The sequence below is a fragment of the Perissodus microlepis genome, chromosome 6 (assembly GCF_051167445.1).
Source record: "Perissodus microlepis isolate ML-2025 ecotype Zambia chromosome 6, ASM5116744v1, whole genome shotgun sequence".
NCBI lineage: Eukaryota > Metazoa > Chordata > Actinopteri > Cichliformes > Cichlidae > Perissodus > Perissodus microlepis.
The window spans coordinates 18464417-18489631 of record NC_140466.1 but is presented as its reverse complement, the minus strand read 5'-3'; the positions used below and the strand labels follow the sequence as shown (position 1 = coordinate 18489631).

The 25215-nt window shown below is 38.7% G+C and overlaps 1 protein-coding gene across 2 annotated transcripts in view; it reads right to left on the bottom strand.

The window, feature by feature from the left end:
• LOC146385497 (uncharacterized) overlaps positions 1-22960 on the bottom strand; it is a 76128-nt gene extending 53168 nt beyond the window's left edge. Inside the window, exons 1-2 of one of the 2 annotated variants that reach the window (XM_084931265.1) lie at positions 22531-22960; positions 3982-4083 (exon numbers count right to left, since the gene is read on the bottom strand). In XM_084931265.1, coding sequence (XP_084787391.1) covers positions 3982-4083; positions 22531-22662 — 234 coding nt within the window. In that variant the 5' untranslated portion in view covers positions 22663-22960. The remainder of the gene's footprint in view (positions 1-3981; positions 4084-22530) is intronic. The other variant, XM_084931266.1, reaches the window with a different exon arrangement.
• Between the last annotated feature and the right edge of the window lie 2255 nt (positions 22961-25215).

The following is a 25215-nucleotide window of genomic DNA, read 5'->3' as shown; positions in this document are numbered from 1 at the left end:
TAATTCAGATGAATGACAGCGAGGAAATGTGCCTCTAAGCTCTGGAGGCTTTTTGGGCACTGATATAAAAGAGGAGCTGTTGCTAACCCCTCTATCATTGCCTTTTCCCCTCCATAGCACATGTACATCATGCATATACATTCACACACAAATAGAAACACGCCCTCTCTTTCTTTCTCGCGAGTTGCTAAATGCCAAACAGCCAAGGGTGGTGTCATATTTCTGCACAGTCATAGAGGGAACCCAAACACACATCCAAACATAGATAATCATATTTAGAAGCAACTGAAAATGTCAGCCTTTAAAAAAAAAGGGGGGGCATTCCTCAAAGGCCAAAGTATATCAGTGACTGTCTGACTGAGTGATTTATAACATGACTTAAAAAAGAGTGAAAAATGACACATAGTTCGTATCACTATGGTACATCCATAAAACCTAAGAAGGCATAAATGCCTTCAGTTTGTGCAAACGGTTTCTAATGAGCTACGAGTAAAGCGACACAAATGGCACTAGTCCAGTGTCTGTTATGTGTCCTAATCAAATCTGCAGAGATCCACTGATTGACAGTCTATGACACATTCTCAATCAGTTTCATGTATGTCAGATTATGAGTTGGTCACACTGCATCACGCTAAAATAGTCACACATGCTCTCCCAGCACAGTCGCTTAAAGTGTGAAAGCTCCTCACGGTCTAATCAAGTCTAATCAAACACTTAAATCATCATCACGCAGGTCTGCAAGGTCTGCAACTGACTCATCATAGCAAGCACTCACTTTTGATAAGTAAAGACTTTAAATTTTAATATGTTTTTGCTGATTTTTTTAATTGTCATTATCACTTCCACAATGATCACACTGCATATCATGTTTGTCCGGTCGCATGGCCAAAGCTTCTAATATCATCATCACTTCAGTATATTTTAAATCAGTATGCAGTTAGTCCATCTGTGACTTTTTCCACTGAACTGGCAACGAATGAAAAGAGAAAAAAAATAGTCTAGGCTATATCAGATGCTCTTTGCTGACATTTGAGAAGCAGAAAGTCCAGCCTCAGTTATGCTTCAGTTCTGAAATGATAGACTCACTGACACAGCAAAAAATAATCATACTTTCAGCCACATTTCAGCCATTATGTATTTCAGGAGAGACAAGAAAACCCTACAACACACACACACACACACACACACACACACACACACACACACACACACACACACACACACACACACACACACAGTCACACAAACCGATCTAAATCTCCTTTCCCTCTGAGCTCAGTTGTTCCTAAAAGCTTCATTTAGCTAATGGACATCGTGATCCCTGGCACTTTGTTGCTTCCCCTAGCAGGAGACAAAATGTTGAGCTTCATCCAGCGCAGATTGTCATTCAAGCTGCTTTGACCGCTGACCTTTGTTATAAGCACACATGGTATAAACAACCACGCTTACTTGGTGCCGTTTTATTGTCTCAAATGTCACAGGGGAAAGATGTTGGAGGAAATAATGTAAATGTCATAAATGTCACAGTGGGATAGATTTTGGAGCAAATAATGTAAATGCATGCGGATTAAAGTAAAGAGTAATATTACTCAGCAAGGATTAAAATTTTAAGTAGATTAGAAGGGAAATCTGGCCTTTAATTGTGAAGAGCGAAACAGTTCTTATACACACTCTTAACACGCAAATACAAGCACATAGGCATATTGTATTAAAATGCAGAATAAGCTGTAGTGACTCATTCTCTTTTGAAATCCTAAAACTCAAACACACCATGCTTAAAAACTGGAAGAACAAACATCATCTGTAAAAAACATTACATCTTTATTTATACATCTCATTCATACAATCTGTGCAATGGAGAATCATAGTATGACAGTGGCTTTGGCAAGCTAGGAATATACCTCTCACTCTCTCTTTTACTAACTTGGGCAGCCTTCTGCCCTTGGCGCCAGTTTCTGGCCCTTGCCACTCTCTTCGTGCTTTCTAGGTTTTTACTCTTCAGTTATTAATGAATATAGCACCAAGGGCGATACTCAAAATATGTGCATGACTTAGTGTGTGACATTTGCAGCTTCTTTTGGTGTTTTGTGGATGGATAGACTTTTTAAAGAAACCATGAATAACATTAAACATGATAAAATGCTAAGATACAGTTCCTGTATTTGATTGCATTGTGAACAGTAATCGGAAACGCATTAAAACAAGCAAAAGGAAATTGGGTCATTCAACTGCAATGTCACATTATCTGGCTCTTGTCAATAGACTACTAACTCTAATGACTCATTATCGGACATTATTTCAGATAATGGCTTTGTGATAATGATGCTTTTCCGTGATTCGTTCAAGTCTTTGGAGAAAATTTGCATTTATGCACAGAATTATTGTGATTTTTTTTTTTTAACTTACTGCAGTAATCAAAAGCATTAATCCCGGGCTCATGCCATCGCTTCCAGTACGGTCATGTCACTGCCTGTTGTGCTTTGACTTAACAAAATCATTCTAGAGACATCACTCATCAGCTGCCATACACATTCAGCAGAAATTAAGACCAGTGATGTGTGCTTTAACTTAACCATACTGTCAATGTCTTTCCTCTTAAAATTTGTGAGTAAAAAGGTAAAGACACAACAGACTTCCCTGCCTGTCACCACAGCATATATCTGTAGGTGGAAAAAGCGTAGAAATGATCTGTGAATCTGTGAATGTATGATTATGTATTTAAGCACGTGCAATCAGAATTAGAGACAAATACACACGTGGGAAGATGCACACATTATTTTATATTGTTTTAAATTTGGCTATTGAAAACACTAAGAGAAAAAAAGTAATGCATTTATGTGCATGTTATAACTTTAATTTGGTTTACTTACACATCACTGGAATAAAATAAAGTCTATAGCTTATGTTCATATGTGCTGGGAGATATTTAACGTGCTTAGGTCCAAAATTACATTCACTGCACAGTATACTGGCCTCTACACACACAATAATGAGGGAATAACTGGGATATGTATAAAAATGTCCCTTACATTTTTTGGTCACTTGACAAGGTCTCAAATTTGATCATCTGACCACCGAGAAATCCTATTAGGGCAAGGCTCGCCTGTTGCAGGACAGGAGGTGTGTGTGTGCCTACGTACATGTCTGTGTGTATGTGTATGTGAAGATTAGAGTGTGCACAGCTTTCTATATTCAGGCTTCCCTCTTGGGGCACAAAACAGAACCCATGGTGCCCATGATAACAAACAGCAGAGCTACGGGTTGGCTTTTTATAGCTGCAAACCAGCTATAACAGTCAAGCAATGACACAGTAAAAAATAATGATATGCACGCACACACACAACACATACGCTCACGTAGCCTCACTCCTTTAGGCTGTCTTGTGACTGCTGTAAATCACATTGACGTAGACAGGAGAGAGGAGTAGGGGGAAATATTTTAACCTCTCCAATCCCTCCCCTTCGGTGGAATGTGGGACAGGGCGAGTATGGGGAGGGGCGAGAACAGCTGTCAGGGAGACATAGACCTTTTTAAAAGCTGCTGAGATTGGGGGGAAGAATGGATGTGGTGGGGGGAAAGGGAGTAATTGTAGCTATGAGGGTAGCTGTGAGTATGTAAAGGGATATGGCAGGTTAAGGTACTCGCTGTGTGATGCCATCATGACACGGCAGGGCGAAGGCTAGCTTGAGCAGGTTTGATAGTAGCTTGCATTGAAGCACTAAACAGCAGATTTTAGATATTATTTCACACAACTGCTATATCAGTTCTGGAAAGTTGTAATAAATATTTAGATTAAAAAAAAAACCTAAAAACTTAAAAAGTATTATTTAAAATTAAAAACACAAAGATGGAGTTTTGAAAAATATAACTCCATAAAACCTGAAAATTTGTCACAGTTTTTATGTTTATCACCCCTCTTCAAATTAATGTAACTGCATACAAGAATTCAAACAAAATCCGATGTTGTTTAAGTTTTCTTACCTGGTTACATGTGCTGATGTCAACCCCGTTCTTCAGGAATTCAAGGACTTTGTCAATGTTTCCAGCTCTGGCAGCCCGGAGGAAACTGGTGTTACTGTCCGACTACAGAGATAAAACAGAAATTAGGGTAATATTAATAACAAGTAAATAAGCAAATGTTTCTAATTTATTTTGTTACTGTGTCATTCTGATAAAAGTGCCACATGTATGCAATATTACAGTAACATTAAAGGCCGCATTCCATTTATCAGACAAAACAGTATTTTTCTCACACACACACACACACACAAACACACACACACACACACACACACACACACACACACACACACACACAGTCATGATGGGTTTGTTCCTTAAAGCTCTTTTAATGTGAAAACATAAAATAAATTGTCAATCATGTGTTTTTATATGGCTACATAGCTGCTTGTACAGTATCAGTGGCCTACTAGGCTACTCTAAATGTAACCATCACAAAGCAGCTGCGCACGCGTGCACACACACACATGCACACACAGAGTCACGTTTCCACATCGTCAGAGGACATTATGTTGACTTACATTCATTTCATGGAGATTCTAACTTTGATCCCTACATCAGGTTGTCATACTAAATTTGCATTTTGATGTCGTGTTTTTTTGTTCAGGCTTAAGTTTATTTCTGTTTTATTTAGCCATTCCTGGTGTCTTTTCTTTAGTTTTACTTGTGTTTTTACCATTTTTTCCTCCATTTTTGTCTGTCCTGCACTGATAAATATCACCTGCTTTAAACTGCTGCACTTGTTCCCAATCAGCCAGTCTCCTCTGTGTATTTATATCACCGGTGTTCCAGCTCCTACTTTTTAGATTTTGTGTTACTGTTTGATCTCAAGCCTTCCAGCATTTATTGTTCTCCTGGTGTAAGACTTGTTTTGATTTTATTCAAAATTTGTTCATTTTTTGTTAGAATTGTTCGTTACTGCCTGATCAACAGTTAATGACAGACTGCCTTTATGTGCATGTACACAGCAAATTTAAGTTTTAAATTTAAATTGTGTTTTCCTCTTGCTCTTTAAAAAAATGTAAGAGGAATAGCACTCTTTACTGAGTTGGATTAAATATAAATCTTACCAAATAGTGTTATATTTTTAAGGCAGTATCAGAATTAAAAGAAAAATCTTATATTAATAAAACATCTAACATTTGTTTACTGCAGACAATCATAATCACTGCAGCTTAATGAACAGAAATTTAACAACCAATTTTAACAGCAAACAAAAAAACAAAACAAAGTCAAAGGAAGTGGTGACTTTCTGACGATGGCCTGTCATTACCTCTGTAATGATTTTGGCCCAAAATAGAATTTTTCATTGCATGACATCTGATATTTGAATAATCAAAATATACCGATGTATCGCTTTATTTGTCCTGCTGAATCACAGTATGTGAACATTAGTACTGTCTTCATTATCTTGAGAGTGTCAACAAGTTTCTAACCTCTTTTTAGCGAGGTTAAAGTGTTAAAGTGTCAGTCAATCACCACTGGGCGTTAACTTGTAAGGTCATCAAACTTCGCAATGCATGTCAACAATCATACCACACCCCCTATGTGGATTACTCTTCATGTGCAATGTCGCACAATCCCAAACAAACCATCAGACATTAACATGTTTGTTTCTTTTTTTTTTTGCCTGTCCCGTTTGGTTCTTTTGCCATCAGAATTGTTGTCTAAAGGCAAAGAAAGATGCCCAACGGATTTACTTTACCAAATGGACCATCCCAGCCTTGCTGTATTGGTCTATTTGATTCACCTTTGCTTTTATTGTTTATTTTATTTTCATTTGCTGAACACGGGACAAACAAACATGTTTGTTTCTGACAAAAAAGGGCATTAGCAGAAAAAGAAATTATAACAACGTAAGTCTGCTTTTTCCATCTCTTACCAGTAAATCATCAACGTTAGATCCAGTGTCAGCAGCCTTGTAGTAATCAGTATGTTGATTTGAGGCATAGTCAATCCCAACGGTCTTTGAAGCTTTATCTGATCCACATATCTTACATGTTGCTGCATTTCCCATGGTTACCATTCAGACAGGAAAAGAATTCACAGCTTTACCTGAATATTGTCGCCTTTCTTTACTCTCTTTGGCCACTTTGTCAAATTCTTGCAGTTTCTCACTTTGCATCTCTCAGTCCTACACTCCTGATTACTGGCATCCTTTAATCCTACAGTCCAATAAATTTGTACATATCTTTGGTTCAAACATATTTAATAAATTACCAAATCTTGCTTCCTTTTCTAATTAATTCCACTACATTTCCTTGTTGTTCCCTTTTATCACAGTGCAAGCTACTGAGGATCAGCCTCTAGCTCTGACTTAATGTACGATGTACTGTGGTCAAGGCCCAGTCCTGCCTACTCTTCCGCTGCCTCTCCTCTCTCGCAGTAAGATAACAACTGCAGCCATAAACATTTAACCCTTACTGTCTCTCCTGTCTTAGCTATTTTTACCATTCTAGACCTTCAGTTCCACCCAGACACAACCCACTGATGGGTGTGTGTGTGTTCATGGTAGGGTGCATAACAGCTGGGTTTCACTCAGAATGTAGACCACATGGCCTACGGTGCTTTCAGGAACACCAAGGGTCAGGATTCTGAGACAAAATTAAAAAATGAACACAGCAATAAAAAGATTTAAATAAGAAATGCACTAATTGAGATTTCTCTGGCCAATTCCATGTTTTTTTGCAAGTCTGACATGGTAATACAGATTTTTGATGATTCTGATTCTCTTCTTTCTGAGAACTATAACTGTTCTTCAAAGCAAAATTAGCTGAAGCATAAATAATTAACTGAAATGTCTGATATATTTTTCCTTACCAAACAAAAGCAACAGATTTATATAACAACAACAACAAAAACTTTCATCTTTTTTCAGCATGTTTATAACAGGCTTTCAGCCCTTCCCTCATTTTTACTCATCTCTATAATTGTCTACATAACTCCTCCGATCCTTTGCTCATACCGAGGCTGCTGGCTTGGACTGGCTCTGAGCTCTGGACAGCTTTAGCTTTAGTCCCTTTGCCTTGGTTACTTTCTTATAAATGTTCATGGTGGTGATTTAAGTGTTTGATTAGGTTTGCTGTTACAAAGGTTTTTCGTGGTAGTGAACAGTGAGTCTTTACCTCCAAAAGTTGACAGTACTGTTTATCCCCAACCTTATAAACAGTACTGGTTATAAGATTGGGGAAACCTGCAGTCAGCTGAGACTGAAGAAGTCACTTGGATGAGTGACGAAACGTTTCTCGCACGGAAAACGCTACGTCCAGATGAACAGAATCAACTTTTGGAGATTTACTTACCTGGATGATTGAGAATGCATCAAGAAGTGAGTCTTTACAACACTAATGACATGTTAGTGTGTGGCTGTGAGTGTGTATGCAACTATTTGGCTGTGCCGCTGTACATGTGTTGCTCATGCATAACGGGACATATGGGAGGCTGACCGAAACCACTGAAAAATTGACCAAGTCAGATCCGGTTAGTACAAGCAATCTAATTTCAACCTTACATAGAATTTTTCACTACACAGAAGTCTCCCATGTGTATCCCAGTCACATTTACTACTTAATTTTGAAATAGTTCACATGACCAAAAAGCACTTTTCTTTACGTTCTTTACTTTTCTTTTCACTATGCTATTAGGTAAAAATAATTAATAATTCTTTAATATTGTTAATCATATTAAAATATTACAAGGCATCACACATTCAGAAAAGCATTACTGATATAATCAGGTGTGTGTGTGTGTGTGTGTGTGTGTGTGTGTGTGTGTGTGTGTGTGTGTGTATTCTTCAGTCTCCACTTTTTGAGTTTTTACTCGTCTGCCTGCCTGATTCAGCTGTTTGCCAAACTCCACATGCAGAGATTGGATTGATTGAGATCCAGCTGTAATCTCTGTATCCGTACAGGATTTGCACAGATTTGCCTGGAGTCAGTCATGTAATGAAGGACAACACAAGTATATGCTTACACTGGATGAAAATCAAAACTCTACTTATTATCATGAATGTCTCATTAACAGCTGCTTTGTGTACACGAGGTCACTATGAACATATGTGCACTAGTATTGCTAGGGGCTTGTATTGCCATGAAGGTTAAAACAAAAACGGTGAAAATCTTTTAAAAAAATTATACTATTTATGGTAGACAGTGGTACAGTACTATTTCTTTGACTTTATCCGTTACCTAGTGTGATTTCAACCACCTCCACATCTGTGCAAATCCCACAGCCCCTTTTCATGTTGTCCTACAGTAACACCAAAGCGTACGATAAGGCCACCACAGAATGTGGTAATGAAATTGTCATGATACACACCACGTGTGACAGATTTTACCTGACGCTTTCGTTCAGCTCTTTCCCGCTGCCGTCTCCTCTTCTCCCTGGCTTTCTGCAAAGCTCTGTAGTCTGGGTGTTGCTCAAGCTCGCGAGCTTTCTTAAGATGGGCTGCAGCGTGGGCCATGACTTCACCCTTCTACTTTTCTGTGTGTTTTCCTTGGTGCTAAAGTTTATAAATTCTGCCTAAAGCAAACTAAACACCTTCACTTTTTATATTTGTCAAAAAAATGCCATACTATATAAATTATAACAAGTTATTAGGCCTTGTTTTGCATCAGCATTATGCTAATACTAAAAGAAAAAACAGAAAAATATTGACTAATTACTCCGAAATGATTGAAAAAAAGACTTTAAAGAAGCGTTAACCCAAATTCAGTGAAAAATAAAATATTTTTAAAAAACTGTTGCATATTCCTCTTTTTCCTTTCTTCGGTTTTCTTTTCTTCCACCTTGTACAGCAGTTAGATTTCAGTCCTCATACAAAAACACAGGCATACACACACCTACAGGTGCTCAAAAAATGAATCCCTCCCCTCGTATGGTCCTATCAAACACGAACAAGAGGGATGATGACTGAAAAGGGCTGATGAAAAATGAACATAAGAACCACTCACACTCTCATCCTCATCACATATTTCAACACACAAACAGGGAATTACCCATCCCAGATGTACATGAAAACCCTCCATGTGAACAGATGTGACTACAAAAGGCTCTGAGTGTGTACGAGCGTGTCCTTGCATGAGTATTAATGTGCATGTGAGCCAGAGTCACAGGAAATTTTTCATTGTGTAAGGGGTTTAAGGAGGCTGTGTGCTAACAGCCAGCTGACTGCTGCAGACACAGCTACTTCCTCTGCTGCTGTGAAAATGCTCTCCATCCTTAGCGAATGAGGTAAATGTGTAGTGAAGATTTAATAGGTCAGAAAGGACCATGAGATGGATTACAATGGTTGAAATACGGTAAATATTCTAGTCATGGTATGGTTAACCCCCAATTTACAAGTTCATAAATTTATAAAGTCTGTAAGGACTTTGTATTTTGTCGCAGTTTAAATGATGTATGCGTTTAGTTTCTTTTATTACATACTACAGACTTTTCCAAATAAAAATGGAAAAGAATGACATAAAAAGTGTTCAAATAAAAATGAGACGAGACCATGAAAAGGGTGAACTTGGGTACAGGCTGTCCTACTGTGAGCCAGCAGAGCAAATGGGACACACCACTCAGTCCAGAGGGGGACCAGTGAGCAGAGAACAGTGGCTTCCAACCACCAAGTTACAGGCTTCCCCCTAAACGGGAGAAAGTGGGTCAGTCTGAATCTTAACTGCATTGCACCCTCTGTAGTGGTGGCTGATAGAATTGAAGTTGACAGCTCCTGCATGTGAGTGTGCGCGCCCACTCCAAGCAGACGGGTGTCAAGGTCTCTCTCTGTCAATGCCGCTAATGTTAGGAGTTTGAAATTTCAGCACAAGTGACAGGGACACAATCTCACACCTCTATTTCTGTTCACACATTCTGCCTGATCGGTTTCACTGACTCAGTCAGCTACAGCAGCATCAGCAGCATTTATTTCTTCTAGTAATCATGAATGGGACAGATTTGCTGAATCACTCCACAACTGCAATAATGTTGTTTTCCTTTTTTTTTTTTTAACACTGGTGCACTGAACCTGACTGCTTCATTTAGTTCCATGACAATGCTGCCTTTAGAGAGACTGCACATTTCTGTTTCCTTTGCTGCTCTCTGCTGGTGACGAAGGGAATAAGAGAATCTATTTTTTTTTTTTTTTGAAGGAAACAGCATATGGATCTTAGATTGAACCCAATCTGACCTAACAACAGTGTCTATATTGGAAGAAAAAACAACTGGCAGTAAACACAAGTAAAAAGAACACTCGACATTTTTGCATCATTAATCCATTATACTAATATTCAAAACAAAATAATACAACTGTGATCTAGGTTTTTGGAACAAGGAACCTTGAACAGACATTTAAGGCTCCTTGTTAATTTATTCACTTGAATAAAAATAATACAGTTGTAATAATTGTAATAAACTAAAATTGTAATGTAAATTTTTTTCTGGTTTCTTTTCAAGCATAAACTTGTTTTTAACTGAAATTACAAGCACATGCTATTCACTAGGTCACCTATTCAAACCATTTATGGTCATAAAATTAAAACAGTTTATGGTTACAGATACTTTAGACTGTGGCTGGATACTATATTCTCAGCGCCTGATTATGAATTTATTGTTTGATTTTACGCTCAGTAAAAACATACTCTCAAAGCCTCAGATGAGATTTTCCTCAATCATTGTATCTTAAAAGAAAAGGTGGGCTGGTCTTCCTTAACAAGAGAATGAAACAGATGCAAAATGTTTATTTTTATTGTATTTTTCATAAATTTGCAATTACCTTTGCCCGCCTGTTACAAATAAACATAGTACATAAAGTCTGAGTTTTCAGGAAATGGATTCAACTAAAATCTTTTTATTTCACGAGAGATGATTTCTCCATTAACTGCATTAACTTTTACATAGCAATATAGTTGGTACTGTCCAGTCACAGGACATCCTAACAGGAAATAAGAAATTGTGGAGTTCTCAAATGGAATGGAACTGCTGCACAATACAATTTTACTTTTTGGTTTGCTATTGTAATTTTAAATATATATGCATTGTTACTTGAAATGTATCACATACTGAAATACTTACTGGATGGGGGTTATTTACAACTAGTAGCATTTTGTTACAGTGAGCTATTGTAAAATTACTAACAAGTTCTGTTTGGATTGCCGAAGATGTACAGTCTTTTGGAGGTGTACCTTCATTGGGTACACCTTCCCTTCCCTAAGTACACTAAAGCCAACTCTGTTTTACAAGTAAAAACCTTGGCATTACCCGAGTTCTTGAATTTCACATTAAACAGACAAAAATCTATAATTATTGATCATCATGTTAGCTGATCCAGAAACAGTGTCCTCAGTAATAAGTTATAATGCTATCATTGCTTGTCTGCAAATGCACGTGTATATGAGGAAGTGTGTGTGCTTGTGTGGTGGCGGTTATCCATTTGAGATTCAGGTTACACTGATGGGCGATCTGAAAGAAAGATGACGTGAGCTCTCGTTTCTGTTGGTCCAGTGGACCTGGTACATGGGGAGGGGTTAATGGTCTGCTTTCCTTTTTATAGATCCAAAGGCTTTTATTTGGCCCATTAGCATTCTTTGATAGGCAGAGAGCACACACGCATGTTTCAAACTGTAAATGTGTGTGTGTTCGCAGAATTGTACAACTCCTTTGTCACATGAACACACGCTCATTTTTATATGAAAAGGGGGTTATAAACAACCAAATTCACACTTTACATCTATGTTTCAATTTGTTCCTGTTTATTTTTTGACTTTTGTGTTTAATTTTCAAGCTGATTTTTTATTTAATAATGAATTTGACAGTTTTAAAAGGCAACAGGGCTTTAAAAAGATAGTTGCTTTCCATGGACTTCAATCCGTCCATCCAGCCAATCTCTTCTGCTTATCCTTATCGTGGGGGGGCTCATGTTATGAAACAAAAGCAAACATTAGGAGCAAGAGCAAAGGAATAAGCCATTATATTTTTGATCACTTTCTTTAAAATTGTGAGATAGGCCATTATCCTTGATGGAAGACGTGGCCTTCAAGTTGATAACGATTATTCTACCTGCTAATGGAGCTACAGTGCTGACTAGTAGAGTTCTCCCAGAGAAGAGTGTCTAACAGCATATAATGCATCTGAGATTTAATGGAGATATGATCTTTCTGTTTGAAAAAACTCATATAGACTTCTTAATGCGTTTAAATATTTCATAACCACAATTTTCATCTCCTCCCTGAAATTTGTAACAGCGTTCGGGGATGGCTACCAGAATCTTTTTTTTGCCAACCCCTTTGAACCTTTGTTAGCTTTGAATAACTTGACCATTTTCAGGCCCGGGACTAAGACTCATGATGTCAATAATCACTATATTGTATTTTCCAATATATTTAATTTAGTAAAATATCCTTCATTATCAGATGACATCATTCCATCAGAAAGATTGAAGAAAAAACTAAATTTAAGTTAAGGCTTTGCCATGCTTTAAAAGATTATGTATAGCAGAGTTTCACTTCTTAACTGTCCAAAGACCAAAAATAGCCAATTTTCACCATCGACTGAGGCCGATGACCAGTCAGTCAGTCTCACTTATTTCAAATTACAAGCCGGTCTGTTTCATGCATGTACAACACACACACAGTGATGTAGGCAAATCGTTGCATGCAAACCACATGATACTATGTGGTTAGCTTTAAGGCTTCTTATTGTGAGTGAAGACACGATGTTTGCCAAAATCACAGGGGGACCACCACAAATGTTCAGAACAAAAAAATCTAAAGAGACATTTAAATCACCTCCACCTAGCGAAACATGGAAACGTGGATTTTAAAGAAGCTAACAAAGGCAAAGTGGCTAAAGCTATAGAGTTCAGAGCCAGTCACAAACAAGCAACCTTGGTATGAGCAAAGTCACTAATAGTTATTTTGTTTCATAAATCTGTTGCACCTGCTTTTGTCAGTAAAAGTGGGTGCACAGCAACTACACTTGAGTTATAAATACTTCTTTCCATAGCAGAGCACTTTATTTTTACTTGTGAGAGAGGATCCTGTAAAACATACAGTTTGGGGGAAAAAATTTTGAGGGGAGTTTTTTTTTTTAAATGATCAAAATATGATTTTGCATTGAAGAGAAGTTGATGGGGTTTTTTTTGCTTTGATATGCTGACTTTCCACCTAAAAGGTTGATATTTCTATTTTTTATGTCTAATAGCTAAATTGTTAGCCTGTTTATGTTTGTGTAACAGAATGAATAAAATACATGGCTGAAGCAGTAATGGACTGCCTCAGAGACAGTGCTTAAATGCCAAGTCTTTTTGAAAGCCTCTTTTAGTGCTTAAGAAAGGTCAGCACCATAAAATACACAGCACACATGCTTGCTCTCCATCTCCGCCCCTGTTTTTTCCAAAACCAAATCATACAGAGTCAAATTTAATAGCGAGCGAACAAAGCAGGCAGTTAAGACTCCAGATCAGGCCACACCCAAACACACACTAAGAAATAAAACTCGGATGCTTGGTGGGAGGGGCTGAAATGAGATGAGATTGAATAGAAGGGCACAATGTAGACATGACATAACCTTGATACATTATCATATAAAGAGAAAGTCAAATGAAGAAAGAGGAAGTCAAAAGGACCACACCCTGTTGTAAATGAAGCACAAAATCAAATGCACTCAAATGGAAAAATCTCATTAGTCACTCAGCTGATTTACACGTAACATGACTTGCTCCATTTGTCTGTTAGTGTTGTGCAACCGCACTAAAGCCCCCAATACACACACCCTCACAGACAGGCAGCAACACTAAAGGCAAACAGCAGTGCTACATTAACTGATTGCTTAAGCTTTTATTTTTTGTTACACAATGCCACAACCTTCAACTTCTTTCTTTTCCCAAATAAACTATGAACACTGTAAGAAAAGCTAGATGGCCAGTAATGCAGTGTAAGCAACTGCTCACGTCAATAAATTCATTATTCACTTCCCGTAACTGATGCCAAGGTTTATGAAGTGTTATATCTAAAAGCCATCAGTACAATGCAATGCCTCCAGCTACAACCAACATTCGCTGCCCCCCTGTGATAGATGAGGGTTGGTAAGATAGCCGCTACAGTACCTTGCAAATGGCCAGTACCTGAATTTATAGCTTTCCCCTTTTCCCCTCTTTGAAGTTCTACCCAAGTCCCTTGGGAACACATGATGTCATCTTGCTTTTCATTTTAATTAAAAAGAGGCCTTGAGGCAAATGGAAAATAAATACTTGAAAAAGACTCCCATCCTATTATAGGATGTTATCAATGTTAAGTAGTACAATATACCAGTTATCACAACAAAAGTCTGTAGTTTTGTATACTAAATACTGAAGTATAAGTTCAAGCCATAGAGTCCCTAGCTATGTGTGGCTCCACAGCCTAGTGGTTCACACATTTACCTAACAAATGACATCACCTAACAAGATACCTGGTTTCAGCACCGTATTGCACAAAGTAACAATACAACATCATATCAGCTGGGATAATGTTGGGGATAACCTGTGTAATTTTTTTACGTGACATAAAAGTATAAATGGTCTGGTTCTTATATACCGCTTTTCGACTCAGTCTGAGCATTCCAAGTGCTTTACAACTTGCCTCATTCACCCACAGAAAACACTTACGACGTAAGTGTTTTCTATCTAACATTCACACACATTTATTCTCCAATGAGAGCACCTCGGGGTTAGTATCCTGCTCAAGGATATTCGGCATGCAACCTGAAGCAGCCAAGAATTAAACCATCAACCCACTCCTGCGTTACAGCCACAAGTGTCACAGCATGACGTGTCATTGCTATAGTAACGCCTAGCACAAGCGTTACTTTAGATTCCCTAGTACACACAACAAAACAAGCCCGGACATCTCTGACAGTAAGAGTATGTGTCGGCTTTTAATAGCGATTTTCTAAAAAAAAAAAAAAGAGCTACTGGAACAACCACCAACAAACTCTGAAAAATATGCAAAACATTTGTTCCTAAAGGTGGAACTAAAGGTTCCACCTTTTGCTAAAGGTGCTAAACATGGAAATGACAAACATGTTTTGCCACTTAAGGCAGAATCACAGTCAAGAACAATGAGGAGATACTAGCAGCTGGTGATGTGCGACCCAAATATAATCAAATGTCCTCACCGAGAGTTGATGGGAGTACTGACTAGTTGCACACCATATGACAGGACGCACAAACAGTGAAGGAAAATTCCTGATGCAGTTATAGAATAAAAAAGCAGGGCTGGCTAAAAACCTTCCAACGAGAAAATATTTTTCTTTTTTATTATGTGACAATATTGTGCAGCTCCTGATAAATTACAAGGTTGGGTTAGTTTAGTTATTTTTGAAATCAAAGTGTTAAGCTGTTATTTTACCTGCTATTTAAAATTTCTCAGGTAACATTACATAGGCTTACATTTGAACTTACATTTAACATCTGCTGTGTCACTGGATATTATGCTGTATGATCTCTAATGCAGTATAATACTTCTGCAGCTGGCACCTTGTTTCAGTAGGTTCACACTTCAAATTACGTGGTGTGTCATCAATGACACAGGGGTTGAAGCCTATCCTAGCTGTTACAGGTCAAGGGGAAGGGCACACCCTTTACAGATTGCCTATCAATTGCAGGGCTTACACATAGAGAAAGGCATGCATTCATGCTCACATTCACCCCTACAGCTAATATAGAATTGGAAAATTATCTGTATTGTAAATTTTCTGCACCTTTTCTTTAAAGTTCACTGATTTCTTCATATGCTAGAATAACAAAATGATGACAGAGTGCTGTGTCAGATGACAAAGGGTATTGAGGCAGAAACTGATTTCACCTCCAATCTGAATGTGTTATGAATAATGAAGCGTGTGACCTAAAATTCGCTGCAGCGCACAGTCATGCAGGAATGCTGAGTGATGCCGTGATGCCATCACACAGAGAAAAAGAACAATGCAGACAATTAGTAAGACAGACATAAAAAACAAAACAAAACTGTGAGATGGCGACAAAGAAAACAAAACAAATGGGGGAAGAATTCACTTTATTGTATCGCCACTTTTTTCAGCCGCTTTTTAGATCTATAACCATACCAGTTCAGAAAGGAAAATGTTAGACCTAAGTGACACATAATAAAAGCACAAATGTCAGATTTAACTCTAATGTAACTGCTGCATGAGTTAGAAGGTGGGTCACGGGTTGTGTCATCTTCCTCGGTTTGTGAAAAAAAAGCAACATGCTGCTGTGCGTATGTGCACGTACATGCTTGTGCGTGTGAACATTCAGTTCGATGAGCAAACTATTCTCAGCAACACAGTCAAAAGCTTTGATGTGTTTCCTGTGAGAAAACCTTTGCTTACCCAACTTAAATTTGATGCAAGAGAAGTGGAGAGGAGGAGCATTAGGAAGGAGCTGACAGCTGGGGAGAGTGCACATTTACATAGATATGTCTGAGCTTCTGAGAAGTCCATTGATCACTAACCACACCCTGCTCTTGCCCCCGCCTTCTATTTCTCTCTAACGGGAATCAGCCTTATAAGGTCATTATAAATAATTAACTTCTAAATGCTTCTCATTGCCTTGGTCCAAAAACACCTGTCCTCTATGAAGCAGAGGACACATTTCAAGGGATACAATATTTACATAGTGTTGTTAGCTTTTCTTATACTCGGGCTGATATTCTCTCAAGTTTTCTCCTTATAATTTCATCTGTTTCAGTCTGCAACATTTTGTAAAAATGATGGTGAGGTATTACACATCAAGTGATGCTATCTCTCTCCTTGAAACACCTATAAGGAAAAAACATGCCAGGAAAAGATGGTGTCAGACGTAACTAGGGCACCCAAGCTAGCTGTGAGGTTGAGTCAGGGTGTTGTTTGTACCCCAGTATAGACATGCTCATGTGCTCTTTGGATTTTGGATCTTGGACAGGAATACCAATGGATTTCTCTACACAGTATCACCATTACCTAGTACTGAAACACAACACTCATGTGTATTGCTTGTACATTGCATCAGAGCTCACCAGCAATGTGGCTCATCTGTATTTGGAGAACATCTTTCTAATTACTCGCTCTTTGACAATAATTGACTAAAGCTAGGTGTCAGTATTTAAAAATAATTGGTACTAGTAAAATGTTTCAATTAACAATTAACCAGTTGGCAAAAATAAATTATTCAGAATATAGTAGTGAAAATTACAATAAGCATTCTGTATTCTATTAGCTCGTTGTGTTGGTCCAAAAGCTCCAAACTACAAAAACATAAATCATTTTCCTTGTATTATATCAACAAATTACAAGAAAAAAGCAGCTTAACATTTTTTGTTAAAAAACAAAACACTTTACTAATTCTCAGAATCTCAAAATTAACATTTGACAGACTGAGTGACGAACTGGTTAATCCGAAAGATGATGCAGTAATGTGCCATTTTGCTGATGGTATAGTATATGAATAGTGAGAAAGTTTAATTGACAGCTGTATCCTGCTGAATCATATCTACACAGAAATAATCTGGAAGCATTAAGCCCATATTATAAATTGTTAATGGCATTTGACAACCATCGGGTACTGGAGTTGTTGACCTGCAGTCATTTACAGGTTTTTGCATGAATTTATAATCAGGAATGTGCTGTTAAGCCTCTGGTAAATACTAATATACAGTATAATGCTTTACCTACATGTGCGTTTAGCAATTTGAATGAATATAGAGTATTTGACCCCAAACGTTTCCACTTGGCATTGTGCAGAAGAAGATAACTGTGGTTATATGTGGGTGTACGTTGATGTAGCTGTTCTGAAGTAATGTAATGAAGATCTTGGCTCCATTAGGACTCCCTTCCTGCAGAGTCCCATCATGAGACTCCCAGTGGAAAAAGACAGACAGATAGACAGGCAGGCAAAAACAGAAAGGCATAAAAGCAACAGACAGAGAGGCGGAAAAGAGAAAGCTGAAAATGTCAAAGGCTGCAGTGTAATCTGACCTCCTTGCACATCAGGACATGAGTGTAGGAACTAGTGGGGAGGGCAAAAACAGTGTGTGTGTGTGTGTGTGTGTGTGTGTGTGTGTGTGTGGGGGGGGGGGGGGGGGGGTATTTTGCTGGGAAATGAGAGATGGGTAGGGAAGGCAGCCAAAAAGACAAGGAGAAAACCAACCTAAAGAGTCAAACCCCTTTAAAGAGGAAAGAACGAGAAAGCAAGGCTCTCGAGGAGAAAAGACAACTGGCAACCAGAAAAGAAAGTGGAGAGGGAACGCAGCGCAAGAAAAGGTGTCAAAAGAAAGGAGCATGCAGCGACAGGGCTTGACACTTGAAATAGGACCTTCATGTCAAGTCCTGAATAAGAAACAGGTCAAGCTGCCTAAACCCATCATCTTTGGATATAAAATGAAGGCATTACGCTTTTCTGGGTTTTATATCTGTATCTACAAGGGGAGCAGCATTTTTCCACCAAAGCAAAAAGGTTCAAATAGCTCCTTGACTTGTCTTAGACTGCAATGAACATAAAATCTAGTAGAATCAATCTCTGTTCCGAAGAATCTACTATTCGAGCCCAGGAAAGTAGTTTACATATTTTGACGCACTCCACATATCTTTCAGATAGAGGAGGGAGTACACTGCAGAAAGCAATCATTTAACAACAGCTCAGAGTAGCGTGCAAATGAACAGTGACATTGGTCCATTGCAGTGAGCGCAGAGACATGGACACAAAGCCATTTGGCTGGGAAAAAGCGATTTCTCTCCAGGACAATCACGAGAGAGACAGGAGTATTTTTAGACCTGAAAATAAGATCTTCACATCCCAGTCTCCCTTAGTCATGTTCTCCTTTTGTGTCAGAGCTCTTTTATTGTTTTAGTGAACTCCAGCTCTACGATAAGATTTAGATTATTCATAATATTAAACATTAAAGTGCTGTAATATATTACATTTATTCATGTCAACTTGCTTTTTTTAAAGTTTTGCGCATATTGTCTATCTGTGGTTTGGAAAGTACACTGGAGATGAAACAAAGTTTGTTTGCAGGATTAAAATCTTTGAAAGTTCAGTTTAAAAAAACACAAGAATCGTTCCTGCAGTCAATCCTGTTTCTTCTGACACCTTAAAGTCCTCCATAAACCAAGGTATCGTTATTAGAAAGACATTTTCTGATGTATTTAACAGATAAAATCAAGAGTATCCACTCAGCTAGATGCTTTTTCACACTTGTAAGACAACAAGACAAGACAAGTGTACTCTTTGTGCCAAAAGCCTATTAATTGGACAGTATCCCTTTGATGTGCCATAGTCTTTCTTGCAAGTTAAAGTGATGTATCCCAAGAGGCCAAAATGTGCTATTTTTTATACTCACGGTGAGTAAAATTATCACACGTATCACATGATTTGCCTTCACATAAGAACTCGCTCTGTACCTCTCCTTGCTGGGCCATGCACATTTAGGATACTTAATTTTCACTGTGCTCATGAAAGCCATTTCCAGCAACAGCAGATATAAAAAGGCTTTGATAAAACCAGTGTGCCCTAACAAAATGGCAGACAAAGAAAGTAGAAGCTTGCTGGTGAAGAGAGTCCAACATAAAGCAAGAACAAGACTCAGGAGTTGGATGGGACCAAAGCAGGGGGTGAAGAAAGTGAATATCAGAGTCATTCATAACGATACACAGAAACCTGAATCAACTTCCAACACAAGTTTTCAAAGATTTGTAATATCTTTTTGTGTTTTGGGCATACTGACTATATAAAGTATTTTGATTTGGCACCACTGTTTGCTCGGCTGTAATGCATTATGCACCCAGTGCACTCTACTGAACAATTTGTTACTCATCATTGCCTCAGGCATCTTTTCCTACATTTTTATCTGTAAAAAAAAAGTAATATACAGTCATGTGAAAAACTGTTTTAACAGGACTCCATGCAGTCCTGTCATGATTCACTAGCTTGTGGAACCACCTTAAGGAGCAAAAAGTTAAAGTAATTTTTTAGCAGTATATTGCTGTGAAAGAACTCCACTCTTCTTTACTTTGCTGAGGCTTGCAAGATCTTCTTTATACAGCGCTCTCTCACCACAACATTTCCATCAGGTGGAGGTTTGTACTTTGGCCCATTGCAACACCTTGATTTTTTGTAGATTTGATCCTCAGAGACCTGTGAAAACTTGTTTTTCACATGATTGTACGTACACAGTGCTAATCAAATTTATTAGACCACCTAAAACTGTAAATTGTGAAAATTCATATTTTAGCATTAAAAATATATGAGTTAAAGGGCTTGCACATACTGGTGTATTAATGATTACATGTATGTGAAATTAGTTTTAGCCATTACCAGTTCCAATGATTTAGTGCAACTGTGGTGTAAAATGTAAAGTGGGTGATGGTCTAATAAATTTGTTAAGCACTATATATTGGAAATCAATAGGTCAGTGTCATACAGCCTCAAGCTGTAAGGTGTGGCTTATTGTACCAGTTTAGCCTCTGAACAAGCTTTGAGTGTCACAGCCTGTTTAGAGGCCTAAACGTGAATCCAGTTTGTTATCTGAAAATTAAGAAATCTATTTTCTGCTTTCATTGCATTTTTTTAAACTAACTATAGTAAACCTGTAGAAGATGTGATTAGTTGACCACGAACAAGCAAGCACACGGATGAGCAGTGCAGCTTTTGATATTTCAGTGCCATTTAATTATAAAAAAAACAAAACCTCCAGAGTACATTCAAGTATCTGAGCTCAAAGGCCCCACCCCAAAAGAAGGGTCTAAGTGTGTGTCTGTGTGTGCAAGTGTATATGTAGCACCACAGTCCATTACTGAAATCACATTAGCCTCAGAGAGTGCACTGAGACAGGAAACAACCCTCTGCCATCTCCTGACTCACTTCCACCGAGCAGCCAAACACGCATTGCATGATCAGGCCTAGATGGTAACGCTTTACATCCATTTTCTTGTTCATACTGAAAATTTATGAAAATTGACTTTTGGATATAGATAAAGGGACTCTATATATTACTAGCATGTGTACTCATAAAAGTAAATCTAGAACTTAGTGATAAATAAACAGTACTGTTAGTCTGTAAGTCTTGAGCCATCCCCTCATTTCTTAATATTTTGTTTTCAAGGAGCCAGACTTTCATGTAATTTTTAAAGTGGTCCTGGGCAATAGTTCTGCAGGCTTCCTGGAGGTTTTTCAGTGTTTTTCTTAGATATTGGCTTCTTTTTCCATCCAGTCCAGTCCTTATACCTGACCCTTTTCAGACAAATGTTTAAAAAGAAAAGTTTTTTTTTTTTTTTTTTTTTTAGTATTAAGCCATTTAACAAAAACACTGAACTATAAAGCACTCAAACATAAGCAAAGCGCCTAACTATATCATGTTCTATTTCTTTACCTGAATCTACAAAAAATACCAATGACCAAACAGTTTGACACACATAAAATCCACCATGCAATACCATCTGCACAGCATCTGATTGGAAATGACTTCATTTTCCAGCATGACAAGGATCCCAAACACACTGACATACAGTAAAAGTACACCTGGACAGAATAACACACAATGGAAGAGAATCAATCCTGGATTGGCCTCCCCAGGGCCCAGACCTCAATTATTGAAATAGTGCGGATCTTGACAGAGAACAGAGCAAAAAGCAGCCGACGTCTAAAAACGAAGATTTGAATGTCCTTCATGATGCCTGGAAAACTATTCCTGAAGACTACTTAGAAATGACCAGAAAGCTGCCTAAGAGAGTTCAGGCTTTATGGAAGAATAAAGGTGCCCATGCCAAATATTGACATTCAAGCTCACTACCTCTGCTTTTGCCTTATGTACTGTATTTCCATGTCTGTTTGCATGTTTCAATAAATCGCTGAGCTTACTGTATTTCCCATCTTTTTAGTGAAATGTAAAGAAATGAGTGGAGACTTTTGCACAGCACTCTATGTGAGGTTGTTGCAGATATCACATACAGTGTATGCGTGTCATTTTAACAGCTTGAGAGTCTCAGACACAAGTCTATGGACCTACAAATATTTGAAAAAAAAAAAAATCACATCTGAAGTTCAAAATAATCAAGCAAATATTCAGAACTATAAACAACTTGCAGTGTGTCATGATATGTCCGATCCAGACAGTAAACTTTCAGTGGTAAATGATAACATGTAAACATTCTTCACTGAAGCCCCTCAGCCAGAGCAGACCTGGTGGTGTTTATTTTGACGGCCATAACAACTGGCACAGTTGGCCTGTTTGGGTATTATTACACAATGCTGAAGCACGTCCCTCTACGTCGCTTATCAAAACAGATGGTTGAGGAGCTTTTCTATTATTAACAGCTAATTTAAACACAGTTTATGCAGCATCAGAGGAAAATCTGTCTTCTCGGCAGCGCCGATGTGATAAAGCACGGCAACGCCTATGACCGCTCTGCCTAGGCGCACAGCATCATCAGCAGCATCAGCATCAGCGCTTTGGACTGCTCGTTACACGGCTGGCTGGGCCAGCTAGTGCAGAGAGCAGGCTGCGGACAGACACCCACCTGGCGTATACGGTTTTGGTGCAGCGGTGGTGGATTTCCATCCTCGAGGGACGTGCTGCTCGAAGAGGCCGTCTTTAAGTCACGGTTGGAGCCGCCGCCCCTGGAGTGACTTTCTTCGGGGCTACTTGACATTCCGTCTCGGGCTTGCTGCTTCTGCTGGAGGAGACACGGGGGTCCTTTACCCGACCCACTGTGGATTTCTGTGCACGCCTCAGCATCCACGGCGCCCGGCAGAGTCCGAGATCATTATGCGTCGTCAGAGAAAGTCTTTGATCAAGCTCGACAGAAGCTAATACAGCGATTCTTCCAGATGGTAAACCAAAACGAGCGCTCCCTCCTCTCAGGGATGCTCCCGGTGTGCTGCTATGGCCTGCGCGCGTGTTTGTGTGTATGGAAACGTGAACGCGCTTCAGATGCGCTTCCCCGAACCTCCGCAGGACCAGTGTTGCCTTCGTGGACAACCGGAAACCTCGACAGTAGACCTTGGCAGTGATGACCACCCTGAATGCGACCAGAAGTAGCCTCAGAGCACCTTTTAAAGGGGCGCACTGTGCGCAGACATTTTTTTTAACACATCGCATCACTTAAAGCATACATTGTCACCATATAGTGCTTTACTGCATAGTAAAGCACTAATTCAAAACAAAACATTTACAATGAGACAATTCCCAGTGGCACTTGAATACACCGACGCCCTGTGCAGCAGTTTGCTTCAGAGATCAAAGTTCCCAGTATGGAGCATGTTGTCCCATGGTTGAATAAAAACTGTGAGATTACTTACACACTCATGTGAAATTAGACACTTTGGGTTGGGCTTAACTAATCTAATCTCCTTCTTCGTGTTCTTACGCCCCCGCCATGGCCTGGCCTTCTTCACTAGATGACAAATTTAATATAGGCTGACAGGGCAAAAATCAATAACAATGTCTTGGAGACATTTTAAAAAACAGACAGCATCTTGGGCAGAGGAGGGCCAAGTACGGGAAGAGATGTAAGAAATCATGTTAGCAAAATGTCATCGTTTGAGATGCAGTCTTCAGAGCCAGTAGGGCATAGAATAATATGCCCTAGGCCAAATCTATGAGTTTACAAAAAAGACAGAGGTAATTTCTTTTCTTTAAAACATGCGTGAAACAATTACTAGATAAGAACACCTTTTAGATGTGACTTAACCCTTTGTTACAAATCAGCTCTAAAGAATGCAACAAATGGTTTAGTTAAATAAAGTAAATAAACTATGAATGGTTGCCAATACACATGCAATTTCTGAGTGAAGGGAATGCATGTGAGAAATGCCCTGGGCTCCATCTGCTCAGGTCAGACGTCAGGTCAGCTCCACCCACTAATTACCTGGGGGATATGATACAGGCAACAAGGATAACAAGGGTGGCCGTCATACTGCAGTATTATTGTGTCTGAGTAACCCTCCCAACACTTAGGCCACTCACACATGGACTCTATTCAGATCAAGTCTTTACTTTGCATTAGTTCCAAGCACTTTGCAACTTGTTCTCTAATGTGTGCCTATTTTTGTATATATTTATCCTGTTTGCTATTTATTCCTGCCTACTATTTATATTTTATTGCACCACAGTTGGTGTGAAGCACCCACAATTTCATTATACATGTAAAATGACAATAAGCAGCAATATTCTGTTCAATCCTTCTCTAAAGGCAAGTCAAAAGAAATAACTAACCAAAATAAGTATACACAAGATGTGACCCCAAGAATACCAGGTGCAGCCTAACAAAGCAGTACAAACAAGCATTTGAAAACTTACTGGACCCCGATTTTTGTGCAGACAAGCTCCCATTCGATGCAACCCGCTTTAAAAGAATAACAAAAACAGGGAGACCACACCTAATCTTAGGAGGCAGTGGAGTGGTTTAATGAAATAAAGTAGTGAAACCAGAGATTTGTATGGGTAGTTATCAGGACATCAGTGTGTATACAGCGTGTGTGTGAGTGCAAAGACAGCGTATAAGTGTGTGCAGGTGAAAACAAAAGCGAAACCAAATGGCCAGGCGGCCAGCCAGCTAGTCAGTCAGGCTTCTGGAGGAGGAAACATACAGGCAACAAGGAACACAAGATCAGTCACATCACATTCCTTTCAGACCTTTCACATTTAAACCCATTTGGACCATTATATGGACCACGAGTTTTTTTGTTTTTTTGTTTGCAGCCTCTGTGAACCAGCATTGTGCACTTTAAATCAAACAGTCAATATGTGGTTGAAGTACAGATTTTTGAGGGGGTTAAACAAAAAAAAAAAAAATTGAACTAAGCTCCCCCTGGAAACACACACTGTTTAGAGACCGAAAAGCAAACTAAAATTATTATAACTATCATGATTGTTTTAGTGTCAGGATGGAAATCACTTGCAGCCAACGACATCGACCATGGACATTACTAAATATTGTTTCCTTCCTTGATCTGCTAGTCCTTTACTGCAGCAGTTCAGCTGCTGCTTTTTTGTGTGTCTCTCTGTGTTCAGTTTTGTAGTTAATAACTGAAAAGTTTGCTCTGTTAGGTCAAGTTCAGGTGACTGAATGATCTATTGAAGAATATCCATTTTTCTTCCTTGAATAAACTGTAGCGATGCCTCTTTGGACTTCAAAATTGAACAACTGCTCAATACAAGTCCAAAAGCTGGAATCAGCTCCAGATCTTCTATCTGCTTAGTT